The sequence below is a fragment of the Syngnathus scovelli genome, chromosome 2, assembly GCF_024217435.2.
Source record: "Syngnathus scovelli strain Florida chromosome 2, RoL_Ssco_1.2, whole genome shotgun sequence".
NCBI lineage: Eukaryota > Metazoa > Chordata > Actinopteri > Syngnathiformes > Syngnathidae > Syngnathus > Syngnathus scovelli.
Genome location: NC_090848.1, coordinates 3411708 through 3437615, shown reverse-complemented (window position 1 = coordinate 3437615; position 25908 = coordinate 3411708). Strand labels below are relative to the sequence as shown.

General features: G+C 47.9%; 1 protein-coding gene across 5 annotated transcripts; it reads left to right on the top strand.

Annotated features, from left to right (window-relative positions):
* Positions 1-398: 398 nt before the first annotated feature.
* wnk3 (WNK lysine deficient protein kinase 3) lies at positions 399-25750 on the top strand. 5 transcript variants are annotated; one of them, XR_007488503.1, is made up of 25 exons: positions 399-997; positions 6170-7075; positions 11636-11808; positions 11871-12091; positions 12187-12344; positions 12412-12500; positions 12581-12800; positions 13298-13607; positions 13678-13805; positions 14095-14271; positions 15228-17387; positions 17628-17671; positions 17817-17952; positions 18037-18153; positions 18225-18326; positions 18400-18451; positions 18532-18684; positions 18778-19967; positions 20198-20444; positions 21675-21769; positions 21837-22177; positions 22285-22520; positions 22582-22693; positions 22761-22924; positions 23136-23283. XR_007488503.1 is itself a non-coding variant. In XM_049754495.1 (25 exons), the coding sequence occupies exons 2-25, from the start codon at positions 6407-6409 to the stop codon at positions 23595-23597; spliced, it is 7707 nt and encodes a 2568-aa protein (XP_049610452.1). In that variant the 5' UTR covers positions 399-997; positions 6170-6406; the 3' UTR covers positions 23598-25750. The 5 variants fall into 5 exon arrangements, 4 of the variants coding, with proteins under 4 accessions (XP_049610452.1, XP_049610453.1, XP_049610451.1 ...); XM_049754495.1 differs by having other exon boundaries at positions 14095-14238; positions 22582-22677; positions 23136-25750; XM_049754496.1 differs by having other exon boundaries at positions 20198-20300; positions 22582-22677; positions 23136-25750.
* Positions 25751-25908: the final 158 nt, after the last annotated feature.

Sequence of the window (25908 nt, the reverse complement as noted above, 5' to 3'; positions counted from 1 at the left end):
GATCTGTCATGCTAAAAATTAAATGGCCATTAGCAGTATAACGTAATTTTCTCCTTCAATTGTGAGTGGAATGTCAACATATTTCATGAAACTGCCATTCTTGTGTTGCGGGGAGTTTTTAAAATACTGTACTGTACAACCTGTTTTAATTCATAAATTCTTCCTAAAACCGTGGAACTAAAACCAAACATCGTGATTAGCTTTGTTCTGTCCTCGCAGAAAGTCTTTTGGGTATTTTTTAGCGGCCATTTATTTTCTGTGATTTGGCCTTGCGCTTGAATTAAAATATCTGTTACAAGTACTGTGCAGGCTTGAAAAAAAACTGACTGAAAAGGTGATCACGTGCACGCAACACGACCGATGATTGGTCACAAACGTGTGGCGCTTGGCTGATGAAGATGATGGTAGTGATGATGAGGAAGATGATGAGGAACCCAGTGGCAAGTGTACACGGGCAAACAGCAGCGCTCACTTGAGAATCCGCCACGTCCAGGCCCGCCGCAGTGGACTTGTGGGACGGTGACTGTCACTAAGAAGAATATGCCATGCAGTCAAGTGACAAACATTCTGGTTTGGCCTGCTAGCCAAGTGGTGAATGGCCGCTCGCGAGCAGTGGACGGGGACAGTCGTCAGGCGGCGACGGCGGCGGCGAGGGGCATCGTGTGAGGCGCGGGAAGAAGCCGAGCACCGGCGGCAGACAACCGGAGTACCTGCGGAGGAAAGCCGGAGCGTCCTACGTCACCGGCGGCGGAGCTCCACAGACACCTCGGCGGCTTTTCTGGGGCATTTTCAAGCCTTTCCAGTCCAAATAGACAACAGTCGGACTTTATTTTTTTATTTACATCGCTTTTTTTAAACGTGATTTTCCTAATATTATTTTTAGCGTAAATTGCAAGCAGCAACGTTAGCGTTTATTTGTGCTGAATTGGCTTGGTGTCCTATTTTTTTCTTGGAAGAAATCCATCGCAGGAGCTGACAGACACGATGTTGCATTGGGGTGAGTGAAGTTTATTCATTAAATTGTGTTGTTAAAATGATGTCGGAATGTTGCCCCCCTTCAATTGAGGCACATGACCATGTCTCACTTCCTGCTGCTTAACAGTATTTGGATTGAGCCTATTAATTTACGAGTGTGTTGTGTAAAATCAAGCGGCTCCTGCATGTAAAATAGCATCATATATATAATTTATTATATATCTGGGTTGATTCATGCTGACTTGAGCCTGGCCTGGGAAATCAGACAGGTCACCCAGCATCAGCAGCAGCCTAACAAGCATCATTATGGTGGACATCAGGGGTCATCAACCTTTTGCAAACGAAGCCATTTTGATACAACTAATGCAAAAGGATTTTTTTTTTTAAAAACTAATGAAGAAACTGATCATGAATAAAATATCAATGTAGGATAAAGATCAATATGAAGAAAAAAAAATGTAAATCTGTTTACATTTTCAAATTAGCTAAGAAGGACATGAAAGGTAATATTAATGTATTCCTCGGAAATCACAATGTCCCGCCAGTGGTGAGTTATTCTTAGAACAGGCCAGGGGGTGACTCACATGGTCATTAGGGGTGACCTGGTCCCTACAGGGACCATGTTGGTGACCCGTGTTCTACATGCTGCAGCCTATAAATAAAGTGCTTTCATTGTGTTTGTCTTGAAGGGATGTTCCCAAGATACGTACATGCTTGTTTTTCCCCTCTGTTTCCTCCAATATCGATGTGTGAGTATCGCATCTGGTTTCAACAGCACGGGCGAGCGGGTGCTCCCTTGACTAAAAAAGGCCGACAGCTGCCGAGCCACTCCAGTCAACTCTGATCTTCACCGGCTCAGTCATCCATAAAGTTGCAGCCGGCCTTTAACAGGCGTAGGAAAAAGAAAAAAAGAGCCGCTTGCCACATAAATAGCATGTAATTTGGATTCAACCGTCTCATTAAAGAGATGTTCTGGCTTTCTCACCTGGACTTTGTCACAGGATGATTCTGCCGGCCGAAGGCGGTGAAGGAACAAAAGGCGGGATTAGATAACACATAGCTAGTTGTTAGTGTCGGCCGGCAGTGTGTTCTACCTACACCGAACTCGCCCATGCCTGACCTGGATTGCACAAAAGTCCTTGTGTTGCCAGTCTCGGCTTTGCTAATGCAAGAAGAACAATCCGCGTGTTTGAATGTTCTGCAGGCTACTTGGATGTTTTCGAGAGATGTCGACTTGTTGCATTTGCACGACAATGTGTGCTCAAGTCGCTCGTGTGGGCGCTGAGCTGGCAAGATGGCCACTCCTGGTCCTTGACTTGTTTTATTTTGTCCATTTGGACTTGAGGAGCGGTCCTTTCTTCGTACCGGGTCTCGTGAGGCTTCAGCGAGCCTGGATCTGTGGGAATAACGCTGAGTGTGCCGGCCGGATACGTTCAAGTGCTGCATTAATAATGCTGTGAAATGTCGTTGCATTAGCTCGCATTAGTTACTCATCATTTTTTTCGATCTGTCGATATCTATTACTTACCATCGCTCAGTCCTGGCAAACATAATTATGGAATTACGATAATGGCAGCAATTTCACAAACATATGTAACCCTAGTTAGACAGCCAGAAATTCCTGCAGCTCCTTCAGCGTTGCTGTCGACCTCTTGGCAACCTCCCTGAGCCATTTTCCTCTTGTCTTTTTTCATCAGTTTTAGAGAGATATCCAGGAATAGCCGGCGAGGAGGCTTGAATTTTTTTTTTCTTTTAAAGGAGAGGCACTTTAAACCTGCAGTCAAAATTTTGAAATGATTTATTTTGGTCTCCATTTTTCATATCACGTCAACCTGGTATTTTGTGACGGGTCACTTTTGAGAAGGAAAAATCAAAAACAGACCTATCAGTAGAAGTTGTGAATGAAATGCACATTGGCATTTTGTTATATGTGTAATTGATTTAATTTTTTGGGGTCACCTGCCCTGCTCCTCTGCTGTGGTCAGCACGCGTCGCCAGCTCGGTGGGCGCAGACATTGGGCAAGAGTTGCGGATTTCGTTCAACTGGAGCACATATTTGATCAGAGCAAATCCTTCCAGCCCTCTTTTGTCTGTGCCCCCTCCCCCTCTTGATCTCTCTCTTGTTCTTATTCACACATGCATTTTTCCCACCCCTCTCCGAAAGCCCCTTGCCCTCCCTCCCTCTCTCACTCCATCTCCCCAGTTTCCAACTCTGCTGTCCAATGACAATCCCTTCCTGTCCCCCTGGCCACTTTTTATCCAGTGCCACCCCGCTCTACCCGGCTTGCCCCCCCACCACACACCCAAACAGTCCCCTGGCTCTTCTTTTGTCTGCTCGCTCGCTTTTCCTGCAACAGTTTGGATTCAGCAATCAAATGTGCAAACGTGCAATTGGTATAACGCTGTAGCATTGATTATAATACACCCAAATTAAGAATCAAAGACTATTTATTTGACATAGTCATCGAACTATTTTTAGGATCATTTATGAATTCCCCTCCTGTCCATCTTAAAAATCAAAGGGTGACCTTGACCACGAAAGTTTGACCACCCCGATGTCGAATAGTTGAATTTTATGACCAGTTAAGAACAACAAGAAATCTCTTCATTGACAAAGGAGGATAAATGTTTTTTTTAAAAAAAAGGAAATTTTGCCTAGTTGGAAGTTGGAAACTTCTGACTTCCCACTTTCCTTGAATGCAGCATGAGCGTCAGCGAACACACAAGGATCGTGACGTAGCTTTGGTGTGACGTGATGTGACGTCATGTGTGATGGAACCTGAAAACATTCTGCTGTCAAAACACAATTTTGTCATCAAACCCCGCGCCTAAAATCAGTTTTTTTTTGGTTTTTTTGAAAAGCAAACTTGCCACTTGTTGACATCACGAGAGGAGCAATTAGCAGTTTTGAATTCTTGAATGCATATACTGTATTTTATTGTTGAAAACCATTTTAGGTGGGGCAATTTCAAACAAATTAAAATCAAAATTTTAATTTAGATGCTCACGTGGAGGAAAGGGAAGCGCAATGTTTGTTTTAGCTTGCCTGTGTGTTTACGATGTGTATAGACTGGCGACTGCGCACGCGTATTTGTGTGTGTGTGTTTGTGTGTGTGTGTGTGTGTGACTGCGAGGCAGTGATGCGTTGAGCTGGTTTGTGCGCTGTGATAACTCTGTCGGTCCGGAATGTGTATTTCACGGCACCTCCTTCCCCCGGGGACATAGACAAATAAGCTCCTGCCTCCAAGGCAATTTGCCTCTCTCATCATTTGTTGTTCAACCGGAATCGTTCCCACATCGTCCGTCAGCGCCTTCGCATTGCGTCTTACACAATTTTCATATCCAATTTCCTCTTTCAACCTTAGTTAGTTTTTTTTTTTTTGTTGTTATTGTATGATGAGATGAATGAGTGTTAGCAATTTTTGACGCCAGGTGTCTTTATTAACCATCTCAGACATTTTGCTAAAATTTAATATAGAGGCGACTGGACCCTTAGTTGACATTTTGGTCAGAATACAGTAATCCTCGTTTATCGCGGATAATTGGTTCCAAAAACCACCCGCGATAAGTAAAATCCGCGAAGTACGGTCACCAACAAAAAGGCTAACGAGTTAGCGGAAAGATGCTAATTCGCGATCGTGCTAACACGCGAAAACGGACTTCTAAAGGAATGTAGCAATACTACATTGTCCTAAAGGTTAGACACATTTTCCCTCAATTTAGAAGTTTTATTTTGACTTTTAAATGGTTTATTTATTTGGGAAAAAAAATCCGCGATGTAGTGAAGCCGCGATAAACGAAACGCGAAGTAGCGAGGGATCACTGTACACAAAGGAACGTACCAATTTGAAATCACTTTTTTTTTCTTTGTCATCTCGTTGAAATTAGCTAATGCTTCAACTGGCTGACGCTAACCTTATGTCATCATTTGGCATGATTCAAAAGACCTTGTGCATATTGGTAGACGGCCAGCTCAAAGAAGATCAATCCCGTTGTGCATTTTCACACATTGAGGATAAGTACGCTAAAGACCCGACTAATTGTACACAAAGAAATGAAATTCTGGATTTCCCTTGCAGCAGTGCCTCCAGTCACGCCATTGTTTGACAAAAGTCTTCACGGTCTATGTTGTTATTTTTTGCCAGCTGTTTCAAGCTCATTCTAGTTTTCCCCGAGATGTCGGAATGCGGTATAGCGGGAAGTCTCCAAGCCGAGGTGTTGGCAGTTTGACTGACAGCGAGTCACGACACGCGCGAATGACGCTTTGCTCTTTCATTCTAAGAAATGGTCTCGACTTTGCCCGTCTGCAAATCGAGAGCGGCTCATGCTAAAATTCCTCGCGGATTACGTTGCAGAACTTAGAAGTGCCGCAACCTGAGACGAGACTCCCTTACAGCTGAAGCTAGCTGTCCTCCTCCTTTCCAGGTTTAAAGACCTGATTGTTGTTTTTAACAGAAAAATGATGACACTGGTTGTGCATTTATGTCGCTTCATATTATTAAATAATAAGTCATAAAAATGGCGTCCACGAGATGAACTCCACAACAGCGCCGTAAATCCTTAATATTTATTTCCTCCTGAAGCTTTCAGAGGCAATTCGGACGCTCCGTATAATCACACCAGCGTTATACCTTTCACTCTGCTTTGTCAGTCCCGTTGCGCATGAAATATTCACACCGAACAAGTCCGTAGTTGATCATCCATATTTCATGACCAGGATCGGCTTTACTAAGCGCTAGCCCGTTTTGTATGGAGTACCTGAAGTCGACCTTCACAGAAAATACATTTGGTAGATTTTAAAATTGCATCGCCTTGGCCAATTAATCACTTTTCTTTCTCGACTTTCCTCCCGTTTTAGTTTTTGACGTCTTCCTCAGTCTTCCGGTACGCTGGCCTTAAATAACCTTCGCTTGTCGTTTGTTCTCGGTCCCGTTGCGACCGATAATGAAGCCAATTAAAATTGAGGCCGTGCTACTATCGTTTATCGTTTTCAGATTTTCAATTCGGTGAAGATTATACAGGAGTTGAAAAAAAAAATACAAGCTCACTCTACCGTTTAGTTTAAGCCGTTCAATCGAAGGTAATGATCCAGTGGAATTGAAGCGAGCCTCGCTCGTATCACTTTGAAAAGTACGGCAAGAACATTCAGTCCTTCTCAGCAGCCTCTGACGCGTCTGTTTTGTCTTTCTTGCAGGCTTTCGTTGACGACGTTGGCTCCAAGATTCCATTCCTTCCTTCCTTCCGGCGGGCTTGTGAAAGTACGCCGCTCGAGAAGCACTCATTGGTGGCTGAGGATGCCGCAGAGGACATAAACCACGCTCCTTGAAGAAATGTCAAAACAGAGAGGTACCAAAAGGTCACGAGTTTGAGCACAGGAAGAAAAAGCCCAGCGAGAGACAGGCCGAGGAGAAATTCTGCAAAGGAGGTCTCCATGGCTACCGATCCAGGAGAGCCCACAGGCACAGAGGACTCGACGGAGAAACCTGATGGACACAGGGAGGAGGACCTCGAGCGCACGCGGAGGGACACATCTGGCAGCAGCCCAGCGGCCGTCCTCCCCTCTCAGGGGTGGAGAAGGACGGCAGAAGAGCATGAAGGAGGCGGTCAGGAAGGCGCCGTGGCCTCGGTCACACCCGAAATGTCCTCCTCCACGCCCACCTTGCCAGTTGACACAGGGCAGAAAGGTCAGAGGAGGGAGAAGCGCTTTTTCAGGAAGAGCGTGGAGATTTGCGAGGAGGACGAGCAAGCGGGTCTCCCGGAAGCTCCTCGCAGCGCGCCCAACCTGGACCTGCACTCATTCGACCCCGTCTTCAGCGGCGTCCAGCAGCAAGGAGCCGTGTCCTGCACCGCCCTGCGCCAGGATCCGTCCCGCCCTGGTGAGCAGGAGCCCGGCAAAGGCGGCGCTCCTTCTTCGCCCAGCCAAAAGGGCAAAGAGAGGGAACGCGAGCTGGAGGAGGAGGCCGAGATGAAAGCCGTGGCCACCTCTCCCGGAGGCAGGTTCCTCAAATTTGACATTGAACTAGGCAGAGGAGCTTTCAAGACCGTCTACAAAGGCTTGGACACTGAGACCTGGGTGGAGGTGGCTTGGTGTGAGCTTCAGGTATCGTGATTTTGCTTCTTTTCCCCTCACACCACAAATTTGTATTTTTGTTCTGTACCCTGAGTTCATCTTCACTCTTCACATAATGCTGGAAGATGGGAGGAGCTCGAATATTTAGTTGCCCTGTCCCTCAAGGGTCTTTTCCAAGTCGTTCATGGTTGTTACAGAAGGCACATTGTTGTTGACGAACATACGGAGAACTTTGAGCACGCGACGTCTTTGTTGTCACGAAGGAGGAAATGGAAATGAAAGCCGAGGCGTTCTGGAGAACATTGTAACGTGGACTCGACGTGAGTGGTGGGAGACATTCTTGCGGAGGAGAATAGAAAGCTGTATTGTCGCACGGCCGCTCGTTTGACTGCTGGCTTTGTTTGTTTGACTTCAGGTCGCTTCGGTCTTTAGCCGGGACGACAAGCAGACACCGTGTTGCTACCGTTAATGGATTTCTGATTGTTGGTGCCATTTGACAAGGACGAGCAGAAGCTGCAAAGTGCTACGCTAGCTTCTCACGCTTTCAAAGCCTTTGCCAAGGCACACAAAATGAAAAGGGAAAACACACACAGAGAGTGCGAGAAAAACGACTCAACAGTGACAAGAGGCACGTGGGGGAAAAAAAAGCCGCGAGACGGAGTGTGAGCGTGATGAACCAAATGGAGGATTAGCACAGCATCCCTCCAAGAAAGCAGCTGCCCGGCTAATACCAAGTCACCACATGCAGAGATGAAACTCAAACTCCGCAGCCAGGCTCAGTATCGTCTGGTCCGGCGCCATTGCCGGAAACAAACTCTTGTCACCTGACCTTACTCCTGATTAGCATATAATAATCCCTCGTTTATCGCGGATAATTGGTTCCAAAAACCACCCACGATAAGTGAAATCCGGTCACCAATAAGAAGGACTGGGCATGCTAACGAGTTAGCGGAAAGATGCTAATTCGCGATTGTGCTAACACGTGAAAACGGACTACTAAAGGAATGTAAACGAACATTTGGAGCAATACTACATTGTCCTAAAGGTTAAACACATGTTTCCTCAATTTAGAAGTTTTATTTTGACTTTTAAATTGTTTTGTAATTTGGAAAACAAATCTGCGATGTAGTGAAGCCGCGATAAACGAAACGCGAAGTAGCGAGGGATCACTGGATTTGAACGAGCGCTTGGGCGAGTCACATTGATGACATCCGATTTATAATTGACTCACAGCGGTAACAACAAACAAAGGATTAAGACATAATGCCTGAAGAAGATCGTTCGCAAGTAGATGCTTTTTTTTTTTTTTGTGGTGGGAGCACCTCGCTTATCTTCCTCTATCCACAAAGACGGGGAAGCCGGGGGGGATTAGTTGTCCAAGCCCAGCGTGAAAGAGCGGGAAATGAAAAGTCATGCTGCCGACGCCGTGGCTCTTATGGTGTTACTTTTCGTGAAATTCCATAAGCAGAGGAGAATAGAGGCAACTTTTTACTCTGGACTGACTTCTAGTCTGATAAAAGTAAAAATGGGTTTAGTTTACAGTCAACTAATTGATGCTGAGGTGCGCTGCTGGCTCATGATGATAACATCCAAACTTTTTTTTCACCAAAACGTATGCTCGGCTCTCTGTCTACCTTGTGACCCCCCCCAACATTGCGATCCATAATTTGTGTCTGTGTGAGTGAGCGTGCCATTGCGGGGGGGATCCATTAGAGCGGGCGGTCGGGCGGGCGACCTGTCAGACTGTAACAAAAACCCTGCACAGACAGCATGCCAGTGCCAGCGCCAGCGGCAGCAGAAAGCAGACTGGTTCAACCCAGTTGTCCCAGAACGGAGCAGCTCAACATAGCTCAAACGGTACACCCGCTCCCTTTAAGGCCTTTAAGTACGCGGATTAGTTTTGTCATGGCGTAATCTGCAACCTCGTGCTCTCAAAAAAAAAAAAAAAACAATGCTTCCACAAGAAGCTTCTCAAAAGGCCTCTTGTTTACAACATAAACTGTTTGGGGGTTTTGAAAAACTCATTTCATGAAGAAGAAGCAGGGAGAGATTCCCAGCCATGCAGGGGTGGGCAACGTTTGCTCCTGATCAGCTAGCCGAGGTCATCCGGTCACGCTATTGATGAGCGTCTGCATTTAGAAATCAAACGCAAAGCCACTGGAGCTGAACCCGACAATCCGAGCCTCGGGCACGGGCCATTCCGTTGCTACTCAATGATCCACTCCTGCTGCAACTGAACAGCACTCAACAGGAACTAAGAACTGATTATGTTGGTCTGACACTGCGAATCAATTGTTTTGGAAAAAAAAGAAAAAGCAAAGCATCCCGATTTAGCGACAGGTCGGTTGAACAAACTCGGTCCGTACGCTCAAGGTTGCCATTCCAACTTGTCGTTGAACTTGGCCTAGTGGCCTGCCGTTCTAATCTGACATGTGGGCCAGCCCTTTTCCAGCCTATCTATCTTGTTACCCAGAGCCGTTGTGGATTACAGTAATCCCGAGCACCCGCCACCTCGGAATGCCCAACGCCGGATGCTTACTTGCACATTACCCAATCAAATGCGCCATAATTGGAGCGGCCAATAAAGCTCCGCTTGTGTGAGCTGACCTTGTTTTTCTGATCAGGTTACTAATTCTCCATCAAACCCCGACGTGATCGAAATGTCAAGTGTGCTAGCGCCGACCTCTGACCTCATCTGTCCAAAATTTAAAGGTCGGCCATTAACGAGAAAGCCCTTCCGAACTATAATAATGGATTTCATTTGAGAGCAGCACGGTCGAATATGCGTGCGGGAGGTTTTCTGTCGAGCCAGAATTGAACTTTGTGTGAACCGCGCTGACTCAAAGATGGCTCCGGCAAGAGCGACGGCAATAGATGCTGAGGTGGCAATCCAACGCTCTCGTTGAGCCCCCTGACAGCCGCCATCATGCTCTGAGTGCCGTGGAGCACCCAAACAGGCGTGCTGGCAAAATCATTAAAACGTGATCTGTTGGGGGGGGGGGGGGGGGGGTCTTGATGTATTTGAGCGCAGTCAGCCATGTTTACACAAGCGTGTTGCTGAGGCCGACAGTGACGATGAGCCGGGACTTATTCTTAGCCAAAATAGTTCGACAAAGAGCAGCCCAGCTTTCTGTTGATGCTACTTAGAGGAGAGAGGAGGTCTGTGGCACCACTGCCGCAAAAGGACATCCCATGGAAGGAAGAAATGTGCCCATAGACTCCCAATATAAAAATACAAAACGAAAAATATGACAGAATCGATTGTGTGAAGAGCCTTTCGTGATGTCACGGAAGGCACCGGAACAGAAGTAAAAAAGCTGCCAAAACGGTAAAAGCGAAAATGAGGCAAAAGGGTTGGACTGAAAATGAGAGTATCTAAAACAATATTAATATTCAAATGAATAATGGTATGAAATATTAAAATGAATAATGGCCTGCTCCATCCTTGTCTTCTGTCCCTGTTGTGATTGGCTGACCACTCAAGCCACGCCCCATAAATGATGTCACATTGTTTACAAACTTTCAAGGGGTCTATTCCGATGACGTCTGTAAAGGCGTCCATTACCACGACGTCTATTTTTAGCTGTCCATCTTCTTCTTCCATATTAGATTTTCTTCAAGACAAGAGTAAGAAAATACAAATCATTATCACGAGACGACACAAATGTCTGTGATTTGAGGACGAGACGAAGGAGCTGAAATTCTTTGGATTCTTTTAATTCTGTACTCGTAAAAAAGTCAACAACAGTTGCTGGTGACGCGTCTAAAAATAGTGCAGCACATGTGCAGGTGTTGCTTGGGATTTCCTGCAACCTTTCAAATCCTTTGACAGCGCTGTTTGATGCTTTTGTGTTAAAAGATTCATGAGTGCCTGCTCATCGTCATGAATACCATTCCCTGACTGGGATTTGATATATGAAGGGACAAAAAGGGGGGGTGTCTTCCCAGGAAAGACATTTGAGCACCAAAATTTTGCCAAGTGACTTTGATGGCTGCCACGTCCTCTCACGTCAGCCATGCCGGCGTGCGGAGCTCCAAGCTTCAGGTGAAACGCTGCATGTGCGGCTGCTGGCATCTAGAGGCCTTCCATATCAGCGCATGGCCATCGCTCACTTCTTGTGAAAGATTTCGAGATCAGCAAACGTATGCCGTCGGGAGCGATCAAAGTTATGCGGGATTTATTTTTGGGGATTATTTTATGATTTCATAGTAGTCATTGACTGTAAATATTAAATTCTTATTTTTGGACTTTTGTGTAACCGCCCCCCAAATAAATAAATAAATAAATAAATAAATAAAAATAAAAAATTAAATAATATTTACAACATCATATCAGTTTTTTATTTAACTTGTCCTGCCCAATTTTTTGTACGAAAAATTGATCTCATTTTTGTATATCGCCAAAACTTGCTATTCAAACAGAGGTGTGTAGACTTTTTCATCTTCATTACAATTTGACAATTTGAACATGTGTTGAATTGTCGGGCCCCGTTTCCTTCCGTCTTTTCCCAAACCCTGGGAAGGAGAATCCGAGGTGGCACATCCCATGAAGTGTGCTCCACGTCACCTCGTTTGTTGCTCTCCTTTCAGGACCGCAAGCTGACCAAAGCGGAGCAGCAGCGCTTCAAGGAAGAGGCGGAAATGTTGAAGGGGCTCCAGCATCCCAACATTGTGCGCTTCTACGACTCGTGGGAGTCGGCGCTCCGTGGAAAGAAATGCATCGTCCTCGTCACCGAGCTCATGACCTCGGGGACGCTCAAAACGTGAGTGCGGCCATCCATCCATCCACCCAAACCCATCCATCAACGTTTATCTCCTTGTGCAGGTACCTGAAGCGTTTCAAGGTGATGAAGCCCAAGGTGCTGCGGAGCTGGTGTCGGCAAATCCTGAAGGGCCTTCATTTCCTGCACACCAGGACCCCTCCCATCGTTCACAGGGATCTCAAATGTGACAACATCTTCATCACGGGCCCCACCGGTTCGGTTAAAATAGGCGACCTGGGACTCGCAACCCTCATGAGGACTTCTTTTGCCAAAAGCGTCATAGGTAGGCTTCTTCCGAAGACGGCGCCATTTTGAAAACAATTTTAGCGGGTTTGCTTCATCGGCACACATTTGGGTCCATAAATGTGCCTTCAACAGGAACCCCCGAGTTCATGGCTCCCGAGATGTATGAGGAGCATTACGACGAGTCTGTGGACGTCTACGCCTTTGGAATGTGCATGCTGGAGATGGCCACTTCCGAATATCCCTACTCCGAGTGCCAAAATGCCGCCCAGATTTATCGCAAAGTGACAAGCGTGAGTCCCGGGAGTCGAGTCGAGCCCTTTGCCATCGAATGACGCTTTCCTTCGTGATTTTCCGCAGGGTATCAAACCGGCCAGCTTTGAGAAAGTCAACGACCCAGAGATCAAAGAGATTATCGAAGGTTGCATTCGTCAGAATAAAAGTCAGAGGTGAGCAGTTTTTCTTTTAGTCTCACGCAGAAAGGTCACCCCCCCACACACACACACTTTTAACCTTCCCACGCTTTCAGGCTGTCCATCCGAGACCTTTCGAACCACGCCTTCTTCGGTGAAGACACGGGAGTCCGCGTGGAGCTGGCAGAAGAAGACACGGGCACCCAGGATTGTTTGGCTCTACGGATTTGGGTCGACGAACCCAAGAAACTGAAGGGCAAGCACAAAGATAACGAAGCCATCGAGTTTAGCTACGACCTGGAGAACGACAGCGCTGAGGAAGTGGCTCTGGAGATGGTGAGACGCAATCAAAGCCGACTTCCATTCGGTCAACTTTCACGTCTGAGTCTAATTTATCGGATTTATTTCATAGCCATAATCCGCCCAGACTTTCTCCAGGCGCTGACGTAGCAAACCGCGGCTTGGCTCGGTTCTCGTCTGTTCCTATCACAAAACAATAAGTAGCACCTTGCCAAAGTAAAAAGGTGCCGTGTCAGCATCGTGCAGCTGAACAGAAACAACTCGTGCTCAGTCACATGACTCCTGGATTAGCTCCAAAATGTCATGAGATGAAAATTTCCAATAACACAGACCAAAAAAAAAAAAATGAAAGTGAGTCTGCTTCCTGTTACTTCTGGAGGATATCCTTGTCATACACGAGCTGCTTTGATTGAAAATAACAAAAGGAGGCAGCGGTTTTACTTTCAGGGCTTCAGGGTACGACTTTATGGAAGAGAACAATCTCAGATTATTTCTGGCGCTCTTCAAGACTAATTATGTGTCTTGTCACACAGGTCAAGTCGGGCTTCTTCCACGAGAGCGATGCCAAGGTGGTAGGCAAATCCATCCGGGACCGAGTCAATCTGATCAAGAAGTCTCGGGAGCGACGGCAGCAACAGCTGCTCCAGCAGCAACAGCTGCTTCAGCAGCAGAAGCAACAGCAGGGATGGGAAGAAAGACGCGACTCCACTCTCACGTCCGCCACCGTCTCCCATCAATCCAGCGCATCACCACAAGGGGGCGGAGCAACTGGAGGACAGGAGGCTGACAACCTGCCTGAAGTGGACCAGCATGTTGTCCAAGGGGCTAGGCTGTGCCTGCCAGGTAAAGTCAAAACCATGAGGCACTTGATGATGGAGCATGCTAGATTTTTTTTTATTCTTCTTTTTGTTAGGGCAAAGTCTGGCGGCAACCACCTGCGACTCGTGTGCTAGCGGGCAGAGCCAGTCACTCTCTCAACCGGGGGACTCGCTCGCGCTCTCCCAGCCCATCTCCACATCTGTATGCGATTTGGCAACAATCGTACGTGACGCCGTTTTTACGTCCATTACGATGTACGCCCGGATTAATCGCATTTCCATTCATTTCAATGGGGAAAGATGATTTGGATTACGCATGTGTCCGTATACAAACTCACAAGATGCGTCTTCCGAAGGCTGTTTTTTTTTTATTTGGACCCACCACCACTAGGCCCCGCCTCTTAAAGGAACATGCATGTACAAACATACATTATTTAGCATTTTATGCTAGCTTTTTCGTTTACAATCGTCGTGGATCCAAAGCAAATGTCCTCCATTTGTTTGTTGTGTAGTGTACTGCGGCGCTGGCCGCTCCTCCGAGGCTCCCGGTGGGTGAGGGTCTTCCAAGCGTGCCGCTCGGCCAGAGCGTCAGTTTGACCAGCGTCGGCCCGCCCGTTGCTCAGAACTTTCTCCCGCCCGCCGCCGTGGTTCAACAGGTATCGCCAAGTAGACCTCAGCTGTATTTTCAGGTGAAAGGAACGTCAGAGGTTTGGGAGTTGCTCGTACACGCGGTCGGTCGGCAGACGCCACTCTAGTGTCATTCGGAGTTCACGCCGTGCCGGCCTCATCTTCGTGATATTTTTAGACTTTGGCGTCGTTTTTGCTTTTGTGGTCCCCCGTGTCTCTTGTTTGTGTTTTGTCTACTTGTCAGGTTTCGTTTACGCCTGCTCTTGTCAGGCTTGTCCTTCCCTGGTCGTTGTCCTTGTCACATCGTATTGCTTCTTGTCTGGCCTCCTGTGTCATAAGTTTAGTAGTCTTGTCTTTTTTTTTTTTTTTTTTTTAAGGGACTTATTTTTTAACAGATTCTTATGCTTGATTTTTTTTAATTTATGACATTCAAACTTTTTTTCTCATTTTTTAAATCGTATTTTATATTAATTGTAAGGAGTTGGTTTACTTTGTGGTGATTGTTTTATTTTATTACTATTATTATATTTTACAATTTTTTATTATTATCTATTTTTTATTATTTTATCTATTTTTTATTATTTGATCTATTTTTTTGGTTATAATTTTTTTTTCAGTTTTTAATTCAATTGTTAGTTGCTTCAACTGACAAGCAAGCAAGCCTTTCCTAGTGTACCTGAACGCACCACCTTCTCCCTCTTTCTCTTGATGGATAATTACCCACGCACAAATCATTTTGAAAATCCTCTAACGCTGTGTGCTAACAGGGTTTCCCCCAACATCTCCAGTGGAGACCATCACACTGCTCAAATGATGGAATTGATTTTTATAAAGTCTTGAATTGGGCTTCCCCAAAAGTGTTTCAAATGAGCTTCCTCCATTGTGGGAAAAAAATGTGGGAAATCCTGTCAAATCAAATATTAATTGTGATGGCAAAGCTTATTCTTACCTAATGTCTACTACTTTCTCCCCCCTCCCTCCCTCTTCCCTTCTTTCAACACGAATCATCCTTGCGCAGTCGCAAACATTCCCATCAGATGCATTTCAACCCGCCGCCCCCCAAGCGCCGCTGGCCCCCTCACAGTCCTACGTCCCCCCCATTTCCCCGCAAGTTCTCCCTTCATCCATGCCACCGGGTGATCTGGTGGTGACTATTGTTCCCCTCGCTCAGCAACCCCGGCCCGAGGCCCCTCCCGCTGCGCAGCTCGCTGACATTATTCAGCAGCCGCCAACGCAAGCTGTCCTTCCAACGCAGCTCGGCGGCCAGACGTCGTCGGGCCTTCAACAGAGCCTTCAAAGCGAGCCTCAGCAGCCCATCTGCGTACGGCCGAGCCTTCCCCCGGCCACGGAACTGTCGGGGCAACCGGTCAATGAGCGGATCACCGTTCAATCACAGCAGCAAGTTTTAAGGCTGGACCAACATCAAACTTTGATCCCTCTTGATCAGCAGCAAGCTCAACTGGAGCAGCAGCACTTATTGGATCGACAACAAGCTATTATTCAACAGCAGCATCAAGTCGTGCAGCATCAAGTCGTGCCGCAGCAAGCGCTTTCGCATCACCATTTAGGGCAACCGTTGAATCAACAGATGGAAAATCCCCAGACCAGAATCCAGCAAGAGCAAGCCGTGCCTCAGCAGCCCCAGCCCAGGCAACGAGAAGAACCGGCAGCTCTCTTACAACAGCAGCTCGTCTTCCAGCAGCAGCAAGGTCTTCTGCAACAACCACACGAGGTGGTGCCTCAGCAACATCAAACGGCCAGACTGCAACAGCTTCAGGAGCAGCAAGAGCGCCAAGCTGCCGCGGTTCAATTCCAGCAAACGGAAAAACAAGAAGAGCCCGTCGTTCCTCTTCAAAGTTGCATTGAGCAGCAACAATGTGAAATGCTTCAGGCATGCGCCCCTCAACTAGACAGCGCTCAGTTTCCGGGGCAACAAGCCGCACTGCTCATGCAGCCGGGAGCGTATTCCACCCGCGTCCCGCTCAGACTTCCGCTCGGCCCCGAGGTCATTCGGCAGCTCGCCGGTGTCGTTTCGCCGGCCGTTGCCGAGGCGTCGGGCGCCGTCCCGGCTCAGGCGCTTTGCCAGCAAGTTCCCGGCCCGAACCCGAGCCACGTTGCGCTCCATTACAGGAGCCCGGCGACCACGCAAGCAGCTCAAATGCTGATAGACTCCCGCGTTGTTCCTGTGCTCGTCACTTCTCAAGGGCAGGCGCAAATCGTCATCCAAGCCCAGAATCTTGTCGGCGCTTATCCTGAACCGGCGACTTCCGCCACCAACCAAATGTCGGCTCAGCCTGCTCAGTCCAGACCGACGCACAGTCAGAACGCTGACGTTCAAGTCGTGGGCCTTCAAAGCCAGACCGCCGCCCCGCTTCCAGCGACGACAATTCCTGTCCAGATCCCGCGTGAGCCTCAAATGCCAGAGCTGCCGCAGCAAACTCCAAGCCAGACGCTTCTCTCGGCCCAAAGTCACCTTTCGGCGAACCTGTTGACCACTCAGTCGGGCAACTACTCGACGTTTCCGCGCCATGTGATCAATTTTACGCAGCGGCCGGTGCTGCGCTATCAGCAGGTCGCCGGTCTCAATCCTCTGCTGGACCCTTCGCGCGTCGTTACCACTGCGGTCAATATCCCGGTGGTCTTGGCCCAGCAGCAACCAGTAGGAAGCGCCGCAAACCCCGCCCTAATTCAGCCCGTCTCCCAGACGCTTTGTCAAGCCCAGTTGCCGGTCGAGCCCGTCCCGCCTCCGCCCCAGCCCTGTCCGCTCGGTCAGGTTTGCGCGGATGAGGTCGAGCCGCCGGCACGTGCGGCCGATCATCATTCCCATCATTCATCGGGCACGAGCGGAACGGCGGGCGAGGTGGCGTCCCCTCAGAAGGCGCCGACCCAGACGTGCATTCCTTCACAGTTGCCGCCCGCCCAAGCGCCTCTCGTTCTCCGCGCCGTCTTCCCCGCAGCCCTGAGCCCCTCTCACCCCTCGCCTCCCCCGTCGTCACTACCATGCCCTCATCCTGCTCCCGCCGCGCCAGAGCCGCCGTTTCCTCCGGCTGCCCAGGTGGCGCCACCGGGGCAAGGCGACTTTCTCGCCGCTGCTCTAGACTCGCTTAATTGCCCCGCCCCCAAACTGCCCCAAGCCTCGCCGCAAGACTCTGACATTTCCCCGCTGGGCGTTTCTCAGGTACCGGCGGAATGGATGCGGTGGACATGAGTGATTTTGCTTTTGGGATGAGTGAGAGAGTTAAAAAAAAAAAAAAAATTATAGCCTCACCCTTAACCATTCTAGAAAGTGCACTAGTTGTGTGTGTGTGTGTGTTTATGTTGACACTTGACTCACATTCATTGCTGACTTTGTCTGCGTCCTTTCTTTTCCTGTGCCGTTTTGTGTTTCTATTTCTGATGTCATTCATGTTTTCCTCAGGATTGTCCGCCCCTGTCAAATACAGAACGCCCTTCCTCAACCGGGTACGTCTGATTGTCTCACAGTGTGCTCATCATCACCATCGTGCGTTTTAAAACAAACACAACTCGTAGTGATCACAGCAAAAGGACATTTTGGCCATGTGATGTCTCAAGTACACAAAAAAAACAAAAACTGTGCCGCCCGCAGGTGCCTGCCAGCAAACGGAGAAGAAGCTCTTTTGCTCTTGGCCAACGGAAAATTAGAAAAAGCAAAAGGCCAGAGGAGAGCGTCTTCGCTAAAACCTGAGAAGTTTCCACATCAATTTCAGCTGAGTATGCTTCAGGTGACAATGCGCCCAAGCAATAATTTCCACGGCCAAGAATGCGTGATGGGATTTTTTTTTTCGTTTCTCCTGCTTCTTCTTTAGGTGTCGGGCAGTGGGGACAATATGGTGGAATGCCAGTTGGAGACCCATAGTAACAAAATGGTGACCTTTAAATTTGATATGGAAGGAGATGCTCCGGAGGACATTGCAGATTACATGGTAAAAACAAAAAAAAAAAAAAATCAGAGGTGAAAGCCACCACTTGCCAATTTCTTTTATTTTGTTTGCAGGTGGAGGAAGTCTTTGTACTGGATGTGGAAAAGGAGAAGTTTGTCGAAGAGCTCAGAGCCATCGTGGCAAAAGCGCAGGAGATACTTCAAAGGCATTCACTTGTACGTTCATTTGCATGTTCAATTCCACGATCCACATCCTGATGATGCTTTCTTTACGTGGTTCCTCGACTAGACCGGGTCCACCGAGCGCTTACAAGTCAGCACGCCCAGCGCCGGCTCTACGTGTAGGTTTCAAAGCGTCCTTTTAAGTTTCGCAATTCGGCAAAATCTTTGACGGCCGGAATCTTTGCGTGTGATTCCTCAGCCGACTCGGTGCCGCACTCGTCTCCGGTGGGACGCTGGCGTTTCTTCATCAACCAGACCATTCGCCACAGAGACTCTCTGTCGAGCCAGGGGGCTGCCACCACATCTCCTACCGGAGAAGCAAGAACACTCCCCCCGCAAAAAACGGACCAAGGTGAGCTCAAGCCTCGTTTGCGATGGATCGCTTTTGTGTTTCGTCAAGTTCTCCGCGCCGCAAACAACTTGCTGGTTTCTCCTTGTTCTGTAGAAAATGAAAGCGCCCAGATTCTGGAGTCCTCCAGTAGCGTGTCTTCTCCTGTCTCAGCGCCGTCGACCACGATTGCGTCCACTTGGCACGCCGCCGCACCTGAAAGCACCTCTCCGACTATTTCAGGTGGCTTCAGCGCAACCTCTGCCGACCAACGGCTCGGTGCGGCGGCCAATTCCACGGCAGCCGACCCGACCTCCGTTCCCGCCGCTCAGGTTATGCCTCCCACGTCCGCCGACGTTCAGGCTGATCTCACAGTCAACGCGGCTGACGTGGAGCAGATGCTTCAGACTCAGTTGCAGCTTGAGCAACAGGTTCAACATCAACAAGTGCAGCAGACGCAGGAAGTCCACCAAGAGCAGAATTCCAGTACGCTGCAAGAATGTCAGCTCCAGCAAGTTATGCCTCCAAGTCAGCCCCTCACAGACCAGCAACATCTAAACACACAGCAGACCACGTACATGCCGCAGCAACAGTTGCTTTCTAGCCATGTGGCCCAGGCCACCCACATCGAAAACCCAGAGCGAGGGGACACGGCCACAACCGCCCGCACACCTCCCCGACAACACCCGTTTCCCACACAGTCTTCTCTCCAGGAGTCGGAGGTGTCGACGGGAGAGATGAGCTTGACGGACGAGACGGCGGCGGCGTCTTTGCCACCGCTTCGTTTGGGAACCGGCGACGCCACCTATCTGCCGCTCTCCCTCACGCTCAGCCCGTCCCCCGCGCAGCCATCCTCGGTGGCCGAGTCGGACAGCGAAGGTCCCCCGAAAATCGAATTCGGGGACAATCGTATGAAGACGCTGGATGAAAAGCTGAGGAACTTGTTGTATCAGGAGCACAGCGGCGGCGCGGCGGCCGGCGGGGCAGCGTCCTCGCTGACGTCAACCTCGGCGGCCTCCACATCTGCGGGTGGAGATGAGTCATCGGAGCCGCAGCCGTCGTCCTTCGCGCCTCCTTCATCCCTCCGCTCCTCGTCCTCCTCCACCACCACCTCCTCCTCCAGCTCCACCACCACTCCTGACCCGGAAAACTGTGCAGGAGTTGAAGGAGACTCCTCCGAAGTTCTTCAATCAACAGAGAAAGGCCTGATAGAGCCTTCCACTTCCTCAGCGTCTTTCCTCCCTGTCAAACAGAATGAGCCTGCTGGGCCACAGCGTCCTCCTGTAGCAGGAGAACCGACCATCCTAGTGAGTGAATCAGGATTTGCAATTTCCTCAATTAGTGGCCTCCTCTCTTGTGTGTGATCCATCTCAAATGCAAATTAAATGGGGATTTAATATCTTCTGCAGTTAAGACTCCCAGTGGGAGAACGTCCACTATGTAGTCCGAGCGAGGTCCTTTGTTTCCTGTTTGTGTTTCTTTTTCAAAATGTTTCCGGCCCATGCAGCGTTTTTATTTGTCCCCCCACCTGTTTCAGGCTTTGGCCCCACATTCCGACAACAGCATCACTGGAGAAGCCTTGCGGCCCCACCGCCAGCAGATCCCCCTCCGGCACGGAACGCAGCAGCATAATGCAGGAGGTGGATATTTTGGCCTAAACCTGACATGTCCTAGTATCAGAAATCCCGTTTCTAGCAAGAAATCCTGGACTCGCAAATTCAAAAACTGGGCATGCAAATTGCGCCATTCCGCCAGCTTGTTCAAGAAGCCCAGAGTCCAGCAAGGTAGCGTGCTTTCAGGGATTCGAGTGAGTGAGTGAGTGAGTGAGTGAGTGAGTGAGTGAGTGAGTGAGTGAGTGAGTGAGTGAGTGAGTGAGTGAGTGAGTGAGTGAGTGAGTGAGTGAGTGAGTGAGTGAGTGAGTGAGTGAGACAATGCTTGTAAATGGAAGTCTAATATGTAGTACTAGTATTAACAGAATTAATTTCCTTAACCTTGAGAAAGTGATGTTAAATGTTTGCATAAATTAATAACCCCATGTTTGAATATTTTGTGACTTGCATTGCAGCTAACTCACGTTCCATTATTCACCAATTCACCGATTCACGTTATTTTGTTCTTTCTATAATTGCAATTAAATGCCACAACATGGCGCCAAAGCCCTAATAGGAAAGTAGTAATCGATGTCATGGGACTACAGTGGTGCCTTGAAATACCACTTGAAGAGATTTGAACTTTTTTTGCCTCACTTCAATTCAATATTGTGCTTCTCCTTCTGCTGCGCACGCCTTGGCCTCTAGGGGCAGTCTAATACAAACATGGAAGCACACACGAAGAAGAGTTGATGACATCTAGGATTTTGAACAGGGGTTTTCAATTGGTTTTGTCCAAGGGACCACCAGGACGCAACTCGGGGACCACTGCTTTGTTTGAATATTATTTTATTTTGCACCGAAGGTAGGCTAGACCTATACAGGCAATTTATTTGCTATTTTGGGAATCTCCGCTACATTCGACACCATTTGGATGGGTAAATGATTTACAAATTTAGCTGGGAAATAACTAAATAATAAACCAATTTTACTTTTAAAAATGTTATTTTCCATTTCCAATTTCATGTACCACTTGCAATACCGCTTTTGGCCACTAGAGTTTGCAATCACTGCCATAGAAAACCTACCACAGCGCTCTCCGAACTAACCTAACAAGCGTTGGAGAGCATTAAAAAAAATCAGTTTTATTTTCTGTTTGCATTGAAATTATGCTTTTAACCACCAGCTCCTCACTTGCATGCACATTGCTCATTTTACTGATATTGCATCATTTTTTTGATACACCTTTCACAAAAGTGCATGCAGCCCATACCGTGTACGTTACAAAAGTGTGACTTTGTGAGTGGATTTTTAACACAAATGTATGTCTGTGTTCTATGTTTGTATGTCATCTCTCGTCTGTCCGCATATTTACGTCTCTGTGCGCCTCTTGCTCCCTGTTGTCCCTTTTGGTTTTCACCCCAGTCTCGTTATCCGACGGAGGGTCCGGCGCTCTGTCGCTCCAAGAGGCGAAGGAGGCGGCACCACCACCGACTCAGATGCGCAAAGGACGATTCCATGTATGGATTTGACTTTCATTTGCTTGGACGAGGAATACAACGAAGCTGATGTTTCCCTCATCAACAGGTGATCCCGGTTCCTCCGTCCCCCCCGCCCAGGAAGGCGTCCTCAAGGCGTGGCAGCGCCGACAGAAAAGTGGGCCGCTTCTCGGTGACAAAGGCCGAGACGCGGGATGACTCGGGCCAGACGGACAGCTCCCCGGTGTCTCCTGTCCAGCTCAGGGAGAGGAGGAGATCTCGGGTGAAGGAGGGCGAGAAAGATGAGAGTCGGAGGACGCCGGCCGCAGGCCATCATTCTCGAGGGCACGGGCACAGCCACTCCCCCGTGGATAGCAGCGAGGATGACGATGATGGGAGTGAGTTGGAGGATGAAGATCTGAGAAGAGAACTGCACAAGCTGAGGGAGAAGTAAGTTGGGATGGGTCTTTTATATTAATCCATACTGTATTTCACCAGTGTAATTAAATATATTCTTTTTGAATATCGACTCTTATTCTTGTGTTTGGAACCTTCAGGCACATCAAAGAAGTGGTGTCGCTTCAGGCCCAGCAGAACCAAGAGCTGCAAGAACTGTACAGACAGCTTCGCTCCCAAAAAGACCAAAGGCAAAGTCTTCCCGCTTGCTTGTCTCGAAGCCCCGCCCTTCCCGCAGCGCCGCCCCTCCTCTCCCCTCGTCGACCCAGGCCAGCCAAAATCAAACTGCGACCCCGACCTCACTCTCACATGGATAACAACGGAGTCACACATGCCGGTACGCAAATCGTTGCAGCTTGGTTTTCGCCGTGTTTTGATTTTCCTCACTCCTTGTCCAGGACTCCAGCAGTCGAGCGGTTTTTCGGGTACGGAACAAAGCGGAGGGCCTTCTCATCGCAGCTCAGAGCATCGGCCCTCGCTGCCTGCCAAAAGAGGTACGACACCAGAGCAGTGAGTACACAAGGGGTTGACGTGTTGAAAGGCGAGTCGGAGCCAGCTGATTATCTACATGCTTCAGATCAAAGCCCTGCCAAGAAGAGCACCTTCACGCTGGACTTGCACAAGTTGCTTGACAATTGGACAAAGGAGACGGTGGGCCAGAACACGCCCAAGCCGTCCCTCAATCAGATCAAGCACATTCGGCAGGTGCAGGAGTTGGGAGGCTGGACCCAGACACCTGAGGTAACACAATCCGTGCCCCCATTTAGATGTTTTAGTCGCCTGGATGCGCCCCCTGGTGGCGGGCTGAAACATTGAGAAAGTGATTGATAAGAAATGCAGCAGAGCAAAAATTTTTAAAGTAAATGTCACAGATGAAGAGGCAAAATGGTGATATGAGAAGATGTGCTTGGTTTGGCACAAGCAACCTATAAGGCCACTCCTTCTCGCACAGGTGGCTCCTCCAGCAGATTGGTTTCCGTCGGTCCCACTGAACCCGCAGGCGCCCCCGGCTGCTACCGGCTTGCCCGCCCCTGCCCGGAACACTGGCGGAGCAGACCTGTCCATCTCTGGCGCGTCCCAGCCGCAATCGCAAACAGCCCTAGTAGCACACCTCCAGCAGCAGATGAGCTATCAGCACGTCCAGACGCCGCCCGACGTCCGGCTGCATCAAAACCAATCTCAGCTGCCTTCCCGCGCCGCCTCGGTCCCGTCTGCACCACCTGGCGACGCGCCCTCTGCGGACAGCGGCGTCGCTGGCGGGGGGGCATTTTGCACTTGTTCCTCCTCATCTTCAACCAACTGCTCCTCCTGTCTGAACGCTGCTGTACCTTCCAGTGCCAAAAAGAATCACCCTACTGACAGCCCCGGCCTCCACGCCTCCTCTGGAACTGAAATAAAACCAAGGTTGGTGTGATTATTTAAAAAAAAAAAAAAAAAGGTGCCAGAAAAGCTGTAATTGAGTTGAAGTGGGAAGTAGCATGGATCCATTTGGACTATTAGGCTGGATTTACACTGTCGCAGATGACAGGGACCTGTCACAAATCAAAAAAAGGATTAAAAATCTTGTCCATATGAACACTTTAAACTGTATATCTACGCTGAAATATGATCCCCAAACACTTGAAACTCATTCCACTCATTCGACTTCCAAATAAAGGGCTTCTAGATTATTTGATGTTGAAGGATGCTAACAAGTATTCTGCTAACATGTTAACCCACCAGTGTGTGCCCAAAAATCTGATTTTGGCATAAATTCGGAAAACGCTCCAACCCGCACTGTAAATCCAGTCTTAGTAACCGCGCAATGGGACATGAATGTGAGATATGAACGGCTCTCGCATGTACAGACAGAAGGCGACAGTGAACGCACCACCGCGGGATACGATATTCTCGTTTCTCTCCTGCGTGTTTGAGTTCATCGCGCGGCAGAGAATTTGCAACATATCTCCGAAAAAACTTTTACCTGTCCACCAACGCACCTATGCCGGAGATGTTTTGTTTCCACTTGTTAATGCTTGCGGTGACCGGACTATCAATTTTAAAAGTGCAATTAGTCCTGATCATGGGAATTGATCAGCATGTATGTATTGTCATGTCTAGGTCATCAAATATTTTTGTATACGTAAAATTTTCAAAGGGGTTGGCTTACAGCACAAACTACTTCGGCGAACCATAAAAAATAAAAAAAAACTAACAGTTTCCTACTTAGTTTCACGATGAATGGCTCACATTTACCGAAAAAGCAACGATGACAAATTTCTGCTGTGTGGCTCAGTCAACCCAGCGCCAATCTGTGAATAGAATAAATTTCCATATTTTTGGCGCTATAAATTTGCCAACCAAGTTATTTTAGGTGCCAGTCCGAGCTCTAATTTCAATCTACCGTCTACCGGGTAGCATTTCATCACATTCAGTCAAGTGCTGATGGAATGTCAAAAACAGAAAATCACAAGTGACCAACAAATGGCAGCTAATCCGTGACAAGTTTTTAATTTCATCCGGAAATTATACCGCCAACATTTTGTGACATAAAATGGCTGCTAAATTGTGAATTGTTAAAAATTGGCCGCCCCAGCGCACCAACAGCCACAGCAAGCAAACCCACAGCAGAAACTTTTCCTTCCACAAATATTGTGGTGCGTAGAGTGAAGCAACTGCCGAGTTTTAGTGACCCCCAACAACTCTTTCAGATTAGAGGGCATGGCTCAGTGGTAGGGCGTTCGATTCTCCGCCATTATGACCATGTCCAAGTGTCCTTGAGCAAGACACTGAACCGCCAGTTGAGGAAGCAGTGGAAAGCAGCCCATTAGCACATTTTGCCTTTTGCATTTTTCAGTGTGTAAGTCGTATTGTTTTGTTTGACCCACATTTAATGAACCCGTCTAAAATAACTCAACTGACTAAGGGGCGTCAAAGTAATCATTGCACTTGACCGCCAACTGTCACAAGATAATCTGTGAGCATTTCATGTGCTGACTACACACTGCCAAAGGTTAAATTATGAAAGACATACAGACGTGCTCTGTGCAACAATATGCAAGCGGATACATTTCACTCAACTGGCTTAGCAGCTCATGTAGGATGAAACATATTTGCAGTGTTTCCGGACTTTGTAATAAACATTCAGAAAATCAAATAGTTGGGTTACTTTGGAATCATTTAGAATTGACCAGTGATTTTCCTGATCTATTGCTGTCACGTCTGATACTAACTTGTTGACCACAAGCTTGATTATCACATTGTATGATGTTGAGCTGGTTGTGTGTTACTGAAATATTAAAAAAAAAGAGCGCGAGAGAAAAATACATATTATTTTTGTATTTTGAAATGGAGATGTTTCCTTGTAATATTGTGATCCTAATAAATCAAAAGGCTGTTTCTCATCCGTGTTCTGAGGGACTCGCCCTGTGTTATGCCTGCGAACCAATGATGAACAAATACATTTGGGAAATCCTGAAAATACAAAGTATGTTGCTAGTGATTTGCCCTCTGTACATTGTAACACAAACAACTTTTGCTTTTATTTATGTTTTCTAACTAATCCAAATAAATGATGTCCAACATCTACATTCTTTTCTGTGATTTTATGTCTATTACAAACATGCGCAAATAACTTCTGTCATCTTTACATTACACTATTTTTATTTTTTTTCCTTTGTTTACTGGGATAAAGGAGGCTGAGAATTAATAAAAAATATAATTAAAAAGTAAAATGTTTTAGGAGC